Below are 13,105 nucleotides of genomic sequence, written 5' to 3'. Positions count from 1 at the left end.
TAAACAACTGACTGTGTTATTACACATGTCAGTGTAGGAAATATTTTTTATATAAAGGTATTTTAAAATGTGAAGAATACAAAGGAAAGCAATATATTCAGTTTATAGAAAACTACAATTATGGTTCCATTATACCTATTTATATTTATAGACATAAATGGTCATTAATTCTCTAAGTTACATGGCAGATTTTGAAGGCTAAACATTTTCCAAAGCTCTATGATAGAACTTTGATCAGATATGCAGTATGTAAACTCTTGGGATGTTACAGAGAGGGGTGATTTATACTAGAGTTGCTACCAAGTTACAGGTACTTGGTAAAGGATTGGGTATATATGCAGTTCAGAGTCTGTCCTGTTATTAAGAAGACAAAAGTTTCCTTTGAAAAGTTCAGAGATAGTAGAAAAAAAAAAAGTGTCAAAAATACAGTGGTAAATTTAAACAGGTTACCCTCTAACTATAGTAAAAATATCATAAAAAGTTATGAAACAAAATTTTTCAGGATATTGAAAGTGATTCTTTTTTATTGTGTTTTGCTGTGATAAGGATGGCACTTCATATGGCATAATTCTACTTTTATAGGCAGTGAGACAAGAGAAATCCTTCTAAATACATTTCAAGTTTCAAATTTCTTATAAAACAGACTGATAAATTGTTACATGCCATCTGTGATGTGCTGCAGTTCATTATTTAAAGCTTCAAAATCCATTTGTCTTTAACTGTTCATGTTCAGCAATCTCGTATCAAGCCTTCTGAGACAACTAGATGGTTTTCCATTTACAGAGCAATCAGGCAGGTGACTAAGACAAGAGTGATGTTTTCTTTTAAATTTCTTAAGGATAGTGCTAATTATTATTTCTTTGAATGGTGTTGAGTTTGATTTCCTGTCTAGCAGCACGAATACATCTCATCATCACTAGTTGATGTGGTAATTGGATTAGAAAAGCAGAGATAGTTGACATATTTATGTAACCTCATTTGGAATGTAAAATAATTAAAGTTTTCCAATTGGAAATTTTACCAAATGCAATTAGATTTTTTTTTCAGGTCTGTGAATTGGGTAGAAACAAATTGAAATCCTGTTACTCCTAATACATCATTTTTTTTAGACACTTTTATCATTTCTCCCCATCCCAACAGGAACACTAAAGCAGAGCTAGGAGTTACAACACACTCATACAGGTACATGCAAAATAACAGATCGTACACACAGCTATGCTTATCCAACAGCAGACAGTTTTGCGCACTATTCACAGGGACTGAAACATATTTACTTGCTTTGTAATCATGATAAGGGCAATAATGAAGGAAATGCAAGGTCTGGGAGTACATATGATAGATAGGTAGCCTAGGTCTGGCAGGTGAGGCGAGCATTGCTAAAAAAAAATGAAAACTTAAAGACAGTTGATCAACCAACAGTTGGGGAGAAGGAAAGAGAGTGTTCTAGGAGACAGCATGTTTGACAGTGGGGACTTAGATTGAAGAGGGGCAAGGGACTGGGCTAGAGAGTTTTACAGGGGCCAAATCATGAAAAGCATTTAAATAATATGAAGGCAGTGGGACATTAGTCTATAGATATTGGGGAACCATGGAATTGTTTGAAATAGTATAGTGTAATGTTTTGCATTTTAAGAAGACCGTATTTGTGGTCGGGTGGAAAACAGATTGAGGGTCTAAGAATGGTGGCAGGGTGGCCAGGTAAGCAGTACGCAAGAAACAGCAAGACAGAGATTTGGACTAGACAAAGGGCAGTGAAGATGGAGAAAAGCAGGTAATTTAAAAATATGTTTAGGATAAAGAATTAATAGAATTTGTTGAGTAATGAGATGAGTAACAGAGGAGGGAAAAGAAGATAAAATCTAAGATCTGTCTTGAACAAAGGAGAGATCACAGGAGAAAGGGTAGATTTGGTGGAGGTAACAAATCATGAGTTTAATTTTGAAAAGATTGCACCTTATTTGTCTGCAACTGTTCAAAGAAGCACTCAAGAAATGCATATAGGGATCACGAGACTGATGTTGTCTATGTAAAAATGAAGACTTGAAAGTACTTAAGATTTCAAAGAGGTAATGTGTAGTGTAAAATAAGAAGATGGTCAAGATAATTATTTTAGTAATACTAACTTTTAAAGGATAGTCTGAAAAAAAAAAAATCCTCAGAGGATCTTGAAGCCAGAGAGATAGGAAAATACCCGGGAAATATGGCATCCTGAAGCCAGGAGAAAAGAAGCTTTCAAGGAGGTTTTGGTAAATAGTCATCCATTGATGGCTTCATTAATTCACAAATATTTGTTGAGTTCTTTTTTTGTATCAAGCATAATTGTGGAAATCCATGTATGGACTCTGTGCTCAGGGAGCTTATAATGAAGTGTAGAAACATATAAATCAAACAAACTCACATATAAGCATTTCATTTTAAACTTCAATAAGTCATATAGAGTAAAATTACAAAAAGGGATAAAAGTATATAGCTAGTGAATTCTGTTCTAAAGAGGTGAACTCTGATCTAAGATTTGAAGGTCAAACAAGGAGGGGAGGAGGGAGAGCAGTCCGGACGGGAGAGACAGCTAGGGCAAACACCAGATGTGGGTGGGGCAGACCATGTGTCTTAAGCATTAGGTGTACTCCTGAAACTTTATCTTAGTGTAGGAATGATCTCAGCTGCCAGGAGTTTTTAAAAGATAAAACTAAATTGTTACTTTTATGTAATCAATAATGAAGAGAAGGGAGGAGCTGGATAGACAGGTGTACTGGAGTTTGGAACATGGTTCTTTTCAGCCAAAGAGGTTACTCTAGGGGATACGGACTCATCATCCATTAACTTATTGAATATTTATTAGTTCCATTGCATTTTTGAGACGCTGTGGAGAGTGAATGCCATATTACTCTTTCAAAATTCACTTTTATTATTCTTTTCTTATTTTTATTATTAAGGTGTAGTTTATATGAAATAAAATTCATCCATTTTAGGTGTACAATTCAATGATGCTTGGAAACTTTAACAAGCTGTCACATTATTTTTTAATGAAAATTTTATTGTATGAAAGCATTTTCCTTCCCTTGGATGGCAGGGAGTGACCACAGGCTGAACAATAAAATGTTGCCCTTTAAAGCCTTTATTAGGGGCAGTGTTAAATGCCTGGTCCTTCCCCCACCCCCCCACCCCCGGGAATAAATAGCACTTCTAAATCCTTAATTTATATGTGATAAGAAAAGGAGTCACAATTTTAAAAATTAAGTCACATTTTAAACTTCAATTAAAAATTGTTTACATATCATTCCCCCTCTGGTTTTTGTTTTCTTTTTAAAGTTCAGATGAGAGCAGCTTACTTCGGATCTGTTTTCAAAAGAAACTGCTGAGTCAGAAGCTCGGTCTTCACTAGTTTGTGGTGACTGGATAAATAAGCGTTCAACGTTCCACGCGGGGTTAGTGCTATTCCTGGGTTTTACGCTTGTCTTCTCAAGAACAGCTCTCAGTTCCCTCGGTCATCTGTCCCAAGGGCGGAGTGGCATGGTGGTGGTGGATATAGTTCAGAATTTTTTGCCACAGTTTCACAATGAAATACCTGATTAAATATTTGCTGTTGGAATTTCAGAGTTTAATGAAGCCTTTTAAGGGTGGTAGTCTAGAATCCAACGGCCCAAATAATTCTACTGTTTAAGATAAAATATTGTTGAAAAAAAATAACTTTCTATCACATATGTGTCTTGGTTTTTGTTTGTGAATGATCACTTTAGAAAATATGAATGTATTTCAAATAATACACTTGAGTGTGCTTTATATATAATTCCTTATCTGAAAGGGATAATAATTACAGGGCCATTACTGTACCTGTGAAGTAAATTCAGACCTTTTTATTTCTTTTTTTTGTGTAACTATTAATTAATTAATTAGTGTAACAAATACGGTTTAAAGTAAAAATTCTGTTCCTACTAATGAAAATGTCTTAGTAGTAGAAATAGTGATAATTGGAAAATGTGAGAGAACTCATTCATTTTCCTCTTGATCTGGTGAGTGGTATTAGAGGAAAAAGTTGGAATAGATGGAATAATGCAATGGTTAATGTTATAGCCGAATTGAATTTTACTTTGATTTACTGAAAAAAATGCATATTAATCAGCAGCCAGCTCATTACTATTCATAAAATATAGTAGCTGTCAGGCATCAAATGATTTTTCTTCTATTTTTCACTTTAAGCTAATCAAGATTTTAGATGCAATACAGATTAATGGAAATATACAATTCACAAAATAATGGTTTCTCAGATTTTAAGCAAAAAATTGAAACTGACAAAAAATGACAAGAACATGAAAAGAGAACATAATATATATTTGTATAATACTTTTCTATACTAATTTGGGGATGTTTCAGTAGCTTCATTTTCCACTATTTTGGTTAAAAATTTGCATAATATGATTATCAGAAGATTACCATCTACTACTGAGCTAGAAGCACAAAATGAACTATGATTCTTAAGAGGATTCTACTATCTGTTCCCTTGACGCTATTGGTAATACAATTTTATTATATTTGCAACAAATGGGTAGAACAACACATGTTATAAGTGTGCCCCCATGTGGCTATAACTAGTTTGTAGCTTGTTAGAAAAGGCAAAAATGAAGAGGGCCTTAATTGATTATATTCTCAAGTAAATGTCTAACTCCATCCAAAGCAGAGGATAGTGTCCTGCTTTTAAAGTTAGTCTAAGTTAGAGGATTCATAATTTCTCCTATAAGTCTTACAATTACTTTGTTTTAAGAAGTCATACATTTTAACCAATTTGTCCACCTCTGATGTTAAAATGGTATAGCATATTAAAAACTCACATATCAACAATGAATGTTTAATTTTCCACATATACATATTTTTTGGTCATGTCATACCTGAGTGATTCTCTGCAAGAATTTAAAAATCCATTCTATGACTAAGATTGATGATGGATTACGTATGAAGATTTGTATTAGGACAGGGACAGACCCTGAAAAAAAAATACTTGCTTATTATGTGATATACATGAGGATTTTTATATGTTCATAATATTTTTTATTCAATAGACATTAGGTATCTACAATGTAAATTGGAGAGTCCACAGAATTTGAAATCCCTTTCTCATAGAGCTTCTTTTAAGAATTGACAACTTTTGTAATAGTCTGTTCTAAAGGTATTACCTAGTTCATACTTTTTTCTCATTTAACTTTGCAGTCACTGGTCCCAATGAGGCAAAGACTTTTCATTGACCAGTTCATGCTTCTGGAAAAATTTGTGAGGACTGATTGCTAATGACCCCATTAAACTTAAACCCACATCATATCTCTGAGGACAAACCTTAGAAATGAATGGATTGAGAGTGTTAAAACCCTAAGGCAAGCACAATTTGGAAATATTCTGAGTCAGGAAGAGAAACCTCAAGTACCAGAAGAGGAAAATATCTGTAAAACCACATTTAAACATTGGGCTATAAAGATTAAGACTGCTCCTTTGTGATGCTGTAAAAAGCAAGAGTACTGAGTATGCAGTTAGAAGGCCAAACTGGTCTTTTCGGGCTAAAGCAGACATTCCCATAGTTCCCATTTTGTTACATTCCTTAATTCACCCAAAATGGTGTGCTTCCACTAAGGTAGGATATTAAACAATATAAAATAATTTAAAATGTAATAAATAAAAGCAGAAATAAACTCAATTTTAAGGATTTCAATCATTAAATAAATAATGCAAATATCTATTTTATTTTTCTCTGCTAAAAATTCTCTCTTTCTATTAAAATTCACTGTTTAGCACATAAGCTATTTTTTATTGTGAAGAACACCTTTTTAAGTTCTATCATCGGATTGGAAGAAATTTTTAAGACCTTTTTTTTTTAAAATATATAATCCAAATTCACTCCTATTTTTAGTTTGGTCATTAAACATATTTTGTAAAGTTCTCAGAGAAGTTTATTTTGTAAATAACTATTGATACTTGCCAATCTTTCCACAGGACTAAGTCATGCATTTTAAAAATACAACTTGAACTATTTCTGACCCTACCCTTTCTACTTGTTTCATCTAAATGATGAACCTTAAAGATGTCAGAGTCAAAATGTGAATAGTAATAGAAATATTACAAAGTATGATTTTTTCCTTTCTGGAAAATTCTTCTCCCATTTATTGAGCAAAACAAGTTAAAGTAGAGGTAGGGGGAAAAAAAAGACAAACCATTGGATAAAAGTATATCATTTGCAATCTTAATTAAAAGTCTTACACCATTGAATTTCTCCTATCAAAACATTGATTTGTTGTCATATAAATATTAGTTCTCATCCAGAAAATTTATTAGATGACTGAATTAAATGACTTCCCAAGCTTTTCTGGTTTTGGTATTTAGGCTCTTTAATAATTTATAATCTGCAAAGGAATTTTAAATCAATTTTTCTTAATGTAACTTATTTTTATTTAACTCTATTTGCTGATAATTCCTTTTATTTTTAAAAATAAAGCATGGACACTCTAGTTGGAGCTACTTATTGAACTATGAGAATCATTCTTATGTGTTTTGAATGGAAAAGTGCTACGTAACAATGAAGTAGCGTCTCTGAGAGACAGAGCTATCTAAATATACCTGAATTAAAGATTGGCAAATTGTTCCAGTCATCTCACCTCACCTTTAGAAAATAATTAACTCTCTTTACAGAGTAGTTATAAATCTTACGTAGTGACCTAATATTCTGACTTATATATCACCTTCGGTTAGTGTACAGGATTGGTGATAATGATATTGAGACATACTTGAAGAGCACATTCTGTAAATGCTACACTTTTTTTAAAAAAAGAGAGAAAATCATTTTTCTGTTCATGAATAATATGATTTGGTCTATTAGGCACCAAATTAACTTTTTAAAAAGTAGACTTGACTTTGAGCATTAGCATAAAGTAAAGCATTTAGAATGGACCATTCAAACACAGAGAAGCTCAATGTTTATCTTCTAAAATTTTTCTGTCTGCTACCTCCTACTTTATTCACAAAACACTTTAGTGCTGAAACATGAAATTAAACTATTTCTCTCTTTCAATCTAGTATTATTGTCCCAAAGCTAGTAGCCCATGTCATCATAATGTTGCTTGTCACTCTGGGAGAAAATGTGAGGATCAGGTGCTCACTGAGGAGCCTTCACTGTGACTGTCACCCACAGTGCACAGGCGGGGAGTAGGGGATGGGGATTCTTCTCTCCAGGGTTAGGTAGTCTAGTTACCTACATGCAGTGCTGTGGCTGAGTTGTAAGTATGCATGATTGCTGAGAAACTCAACCGTTGAAAAAGTTATGAAATTCCCTATGGTTCTTCCTAAACCATAACAGATACCCAGTCAGGGAAATTTTGAAAGTTCCCCTCTCTTCAACCAAGGTGGTACAAAAGGACATATGACCGAAATCCTCAATTCTAAGGGTATATTATACATTAATGATTTTTAATGGAAAAATATAGCAGGTAAAATCGTATGTACTTTTTTTTACATATGTAATTTCCCATCAACAAGAATATATATAGTGAACATTTCATTTGCGGCAGGCTAAATAAAAAGGTAAGTAAGCTATAAAAATGCCTCATGTACCATTTTTAACTAATCTCTAAAGTAAAGGCATGATTATATTGCCAACAAAAATGAATGCCTCTCAAAATTTGGCCAATGAATATCCTGCATTTTCATCATTCTATGATTTTGAAAAAGAGACTACGATGTAGAAATTGACTACTAAGTAAATTCAGTGCCACTCTTATGTACTGTTTCAGAGTTACTAAAATATATCAATTTTTCAACCTGAGGACATCAAAGATATCCCATCTTCGAAGTCTCAGATAAATTGAAACTTATTTTATGTGAAAACTCTCTGCTTCATAATGCTAATTACGTTTTTAGATCAGTTAATACCTATTCAAACTAAACACAACAGATAGCACCTTTTCTTTTGTATCTTAAAAAGTGTACATGAGCAAAAGCTTGCTGGGAAAGTATTGATTAGAAAAGCCCACAGTCTTTCAGATTTTCTTTGATTATTATATCTGTAACTGCATCAAACACAAACTTGACATTCTGGGTATCTGTAGCGCAGGTCATGTGGGAATAAATTTCTTTATCTTCTTTCTTTAAATTCAGATCTAGAAACTGGTTCTTGATGTAGTTCCCTGCATCTTCGAATGTATTTGGCCCTTGTTAAACAAAAAATTGTAAAGAAGTAAATATTAGTTGCAATTTACAATGACTAGAACTGTAAATAACACTAGTTTTAAGATTTAGGCTGATTCAGTTTGCGTGCTGCTGTCTGATGTACTAAGACTGAAAAATCAAACTGGCAAGGGTCTATTATCAAAGATTTATGAATCATCTGACTGTGCTAGGAACATTGCTTAACCCCTGGGGGATGGAGGTGGGGTTTCAGATGGCTATGATGTAACCTCTGCCTCAAAAAGCTCACAATAAAGTTGAGATACTAATATAGTTATATAACATTGTTAGTAATATAAGCTTACAATATGCTAATTGTGTGTGTTAATATTAATTAAAAGAGGAAGAAAACGGCCATTACAGATTAAAAGACTTCAGGAGGAGGCGATATTTGAGCTGGATCTTGAGAGAGAGCTGGAAAAGCAAAGAAAATCAGAGTAAAAGCAAAAAAAGTGGGAATGAGAGTGGTCTGTACGACAAGATTTGAGGGTAGAGTGGGGAAGTGGATGTGAGCTTTGAAGGAACTATAAAGACAGAAATGACAGATTTTTTTTGTAGGAATGTAGGAAATCAAATAGAATAGATGAAATGGACCAGGCCATCTGCTATGATGCCAGCTAAAGAAAGGAGCTGAGATAAGATATGGAGGACTGTTGAGCTCTGTCCCTGATTAAAGTTTTAGCAGAACAGTAATGTGATGAAGGCTGTGTTTCAGAATGTTACAATGGATCAAACAGAAAAAAAGGCAGAAATAAAGTAGGTAGGCACAACTCAGTACAGATAGAGATGAGCTGTTGACTGGTTCTATAACAGATAAAGATGAGCTGTTGACTGGTTTTATAACAATATGCTCAGTGGGAACTTGAGACAGGGTGGAGAAGTAGCATAAAGATTTTCCAAGGAGATAAGATTTTGTTCCCTACTTTGTTTAACCAGGGGTAAAATTCCGTGAGGGACAATCTTTAAAACCACATAGTTCCCCTGTTACAAGTCTATATTTAGTTTGGAATATTTACTACAGAGTCATGCTTTTATTTAATCACATGTTAAGTAAGTATGTGAGCATGTAATAAATAATATTTATAATTATAGAAAAATATATAAACACTAAGTAGAGATTAACTAGCATAAAAACTTATTTGGAGGGAATACCATGTTCCTAGTAACATCTGGGCTACCCTACATACCTAGGTGGTGAAACTGGAATTGTATTCCTTTTGGATTAATAAATATTCCATCTTGCATAATTTCATTAAGAACACAATCAACTTATTTACAAAAGAAAATTGTTTCAGAAGGAGAAATAATCTTTTCATTTTAACTTGACGTTTATACTCACTGACTAGGAGGATTAGCACTAAAACTCTGGGACCTAGGGAAACCAGAAAAAGAGAAGATGCCACTGTCCTCAAGATTCTTTCATGCTATCCTTTTGTAGAGTTAATTTAGACTTTGAAGAAGCACTAAGATATGATCCAGTTTTATAAGATTTTATTAGGAAATACAGTAAAATGTCATATTGGAAGAAAATTTGTGTTCTTCATAATGTGGATTATTACACAGTTTGCAGTGTCATTTGAAGCACTGTATAGAATAGCAACCCTAGTCTATCTATCCTTCTCCCTATTTATTTAATAGGGCTTTTCTTTAACGTAAACAGTGTAGGAAGTGCAGTTCGAATTGTACACATGACTCAAAAATTATCATAATCCTCACCCTTATAAATATTAAATGTCAGGTTCCATATAGGAAAATATGTGTCTACAAAAAGAATTTATTGGGAGTGGATGTGGCTCAAGCAGTTGAGCAGCCACCTCCCAAAAGGAAGGTGCCGGGGTCAGTTCCTGGTGCCTCCTGAAAAAAACAAACAAAAAAACAAGCAAAACAACAACAACAAAAAAACCCCAGCTCAGGGAAGCCAATGTGGCTCAGTGGTTGAGATCTGGCTTCCCACATACAAGGTCCCAGGTTCAATCCCCAAATCCCTGGCCCCCAGTACTGAAAAAAAAAAAAAAAGAATTTATTACAGTGCATTTAAAGGAAAGGAATCTTACCAGTGTACTCTGGAAAGCAGATACTAAGATGTACTTTGGTTACTTTTTCTTGAAAGAGATCTTTTTTATTGAGAAACAGGACAATGGAGGTGGTTGCAAAATACTTGTGATTACAGATACTGTTGAACAGATGAAGACTTTCGTGCATTCTGTTCTGTTAAGCATAAAAGATGAGAATATGTAGGATTATCATTTGAAAAATATTCGTGTTGGGAATCAAAAACAAGGCTCTAGAATAATACCCATTTTTGGAAGGTCTTCATTGATTTGAGAAATGAAGTAATATTATTAGTGATGTACTATAAGAAAATTATTAAGAATTGTGAATTCTTAATAATCATTCTAATCAATAGTGTCTGCTGTTATAGCCTAGAACTGTGAATGTTTAACTTGTCTGTTGCCCTTTGGAATGTTGTAACACTGCTATGCAGGCAACCCTCTCACCTAGTAACCAAAAAACGAATGTTTAAAAGGAACAAGTTACCAGACGTGGCATTTGCACATCCTGTTTGTATCCCCTGTAAAACTAAAAGCTGAAAGCCTTCGTTCCCATTCAGTGTACCATCTACAGAACAGAGCACTTTGGGGCACGATGTCCCTCCTTGGGGGAACTGGCCATTCCCCTGGAGATGAGCATTGTTGTTCCAGGGGGAGCTGACAAATTACGATTTCATGACCACCCTGAGATCATAGATTTGGTCTCTTATACAAGTGGGGTCCCTTTTGGATGCCACTTGAAGTCTCACTCAGGAGGGGAGGAGCTGCCTGGGACCATTTTCCAACTGGGACTCTGATAGGCCGCCAAAGGGATTTCCTGGCCTTATGAAGGATTAGATGTGTTTTCCCACAATTTGATGAGTGTTTGTATATACTTTCTTTCTCTCCTATGTCTTTAATTGATTACTTTCCCTGGTGATGATTGCTCAATTGTTACAATCGTTTGATATAACCTGAAACTCATTTATTTGATTGACTAAAGCTGCCTTTGTACAGCATTTAGAGTTTCTGCCTCTTCCTTAGCAGAACTGGAAAGCACAAACACTTGGTTTTTCCTTTTGGACTTACCACTTCTTCATCTTCCACTAGGACCATGTCATAGGCACTGAGTGCGGCACAAAATATAATGCACGTAACTCCTTCAAAGCAGTGAATCCATTTCTTTCTCTCTGATCGCTGTCCACCTACATCAAACATCCTTTGAAAGAAAAGCAGCAAAAGAATAATGAATCTTAATTATTCTACAAAGTTCATATTAAGTTTAACCTTTAGAGTTATAAAAATCCCATATCTTTAAAAGAATTCCCTTTGATTTTTATAGATTATAAAATAAATCTTATTTCTCTAACTTGCAGCTTAAGAGCTGTAGAAAAAAAGAAGGCACTATTTTCTTTTTTTGTACTTTTTCCAGTGACAAGAGTAAAATAATTCACACACTGCTTTAAGCAACTGGGAAATCTAACAGTGTTTAGAGTTTTAGTCAAAATGTATTAGCCTTACAGTAGGGAGCAGAAGTGGGAGCTCCACTTACAGGGAGCAAGTGGCTGAGTGTCTGCTTCCCATATAAGAGGTCTCGGGTTTGATCCCTGGTACCTCCTAAAAACAAACAACAAATGAAAAAACCCACTGTCACTGGGGAGCAGATTTGTTCAGTGGTTGAATACCTGCTTCCCACATTCAAGGTCCTGGGCTCAATATCTGGTACCTACCAAAAGAAATGTATTAGCCTTAGAAGATGTTTGTAATAGTCTATAGTTTTCTGCCTGCATTAACAGGAAATGCAAAAAGATTGGAAGTGACTATAATTCTGATACTATGATTCTTGCCTTTTCTCTTAGCTCTTTCTATATTCATTCATTCAAGCAATTACTATTCACATACTAGATACCACGCTAGGCCTACTGACATATGAGTGAAAAGATATGGTCATTGTTTTCAAAGAGCTTGATGTTTGGTAGAGAGGAAAACACATAAGGTATTATAATATTATGAAGCAATAAATATTCTAATTTGGTCAATAAAATGTGAGCACAGAGGACAATTTGATTAAATTCTTCTGAGAGATAATGAAAGTTACTCAGAGGAGGTATTTGAGTACTTGAACCTTGCTCTGTTTTTGTGCTTTGAAAAAGGACACTGACATATACACAGAAACTCGAGAAACAAGCTTGAAAGCTTTCTGAATCCCCCCTTTTCTTCATTCCCCATACATTACAAATCCAAAATGCAGATTTTAATTCATCTACTTCTTTTCAACACCTCTTCTCTACACTTCTCACCAGGGATATTGTAAAATGTACTGACTGCTTTCCCTGTTTCTATTCTTAGAGTCCTAAAATTGATTCTCCCAGCCCTCAGAGCATTGTTTTAATGTAATTCTTATTATACCACTTTCTTGCTTGCAACCCTTCCCTGACTTCCTTTTCCTTTAGAATAAAACTCGAACTGTTGCGATGACCTGGAAAAACCACTGCTCTTGTGGTTCCTGTCTCCCTTTCCCAGCTGATTTCATACCACTCTCCCTCTTTTGAATAAAGAGCAATCACAGGCTCTTCTTTCAGTTCCTTTAATATAAACCAAATGTTTTGCTGCCCCAGGATCTTTGAACATGCTGCATCCTTTCTTCCTTACATGACTGCCTCTTTTTCGGCTGTCAGGAGTTGGCGTCAATGTCTCTTCACAAAGAGGCTTCTTTGAGTCTCCATGTCAATTGTATGTCTCTCAATCCCTCACGTATTTTCTATTGCATCACTTTTTAAGTATCCTTTATAGTAATTACCATAATAAATAATTCACATTCTTGTTTACTTTTTTTGCATGATTAGTATCTATCAACTTCATAATAGAATAGCAGT

At 34.4% G+C, this 13,105-nt stretch overlaps 2 protein-coding genes across 2 annotated transcripts in view; one reads left to right on the top strand and one right to left on the bottom strand.

The window, feature by feature from the left end:
• CD36 (CD36 molecule (CD36 blood group)) overlaps window positions 1–13,105 on the top strand; it is a 323,059-nt gene that overhangs the window by 96,652 nt on the left and 213,302 nt on the right. The window lies entirely within an intron of this gene.
• Window positions 4,254–13,105, bottom strand: part of GNAT3 (G protein subunit alpha transducin 3) — a 60,860-nt gene continuing 52,008 nt past the window's right edge. The window contains exons 6-8 of the mRNA XM_004473384.3: window positions 11,319–11,448; window positions 10,254–10,407; window positions 4,254–8,183 (exon numbers count right to left, since the gene is read on the bottom strand). Of these exons, the coding sequence (XP_004473441.1) occupies window positions 7,993–8,183; window positions 10,254–10,407; window positions 11,319–11,448 (475 nt within the window). The 3' untranslated portion in view covers window positions 4,254–7,992. The remainder of the gene's footprint in view (window positions 8,184–10,253; window positions 10,408–11,318; window positions 11,449–13,105) is intronic.

The sequence above is a fragment of the Dasypus novemcinctus genome, chromosome 5, assembly GCF_030445035.2.
Source record: "Dasypus novemcinctus isolate mDasNov1 chromosome 5, mDasNov1.1.hap2, whole genome shotgun sequence".
NCBI lineage: Eukaryota > Metazoa > Chordata > Mammalia > Cingulata > Dasypodidae > Dasypus > Dasypus novemcinctus.
The sequence above is the reverse complement of the archived record's forward strand: the minus strand, read 5'-3'. Positions and strand labels throughout refer to the sequence as shown.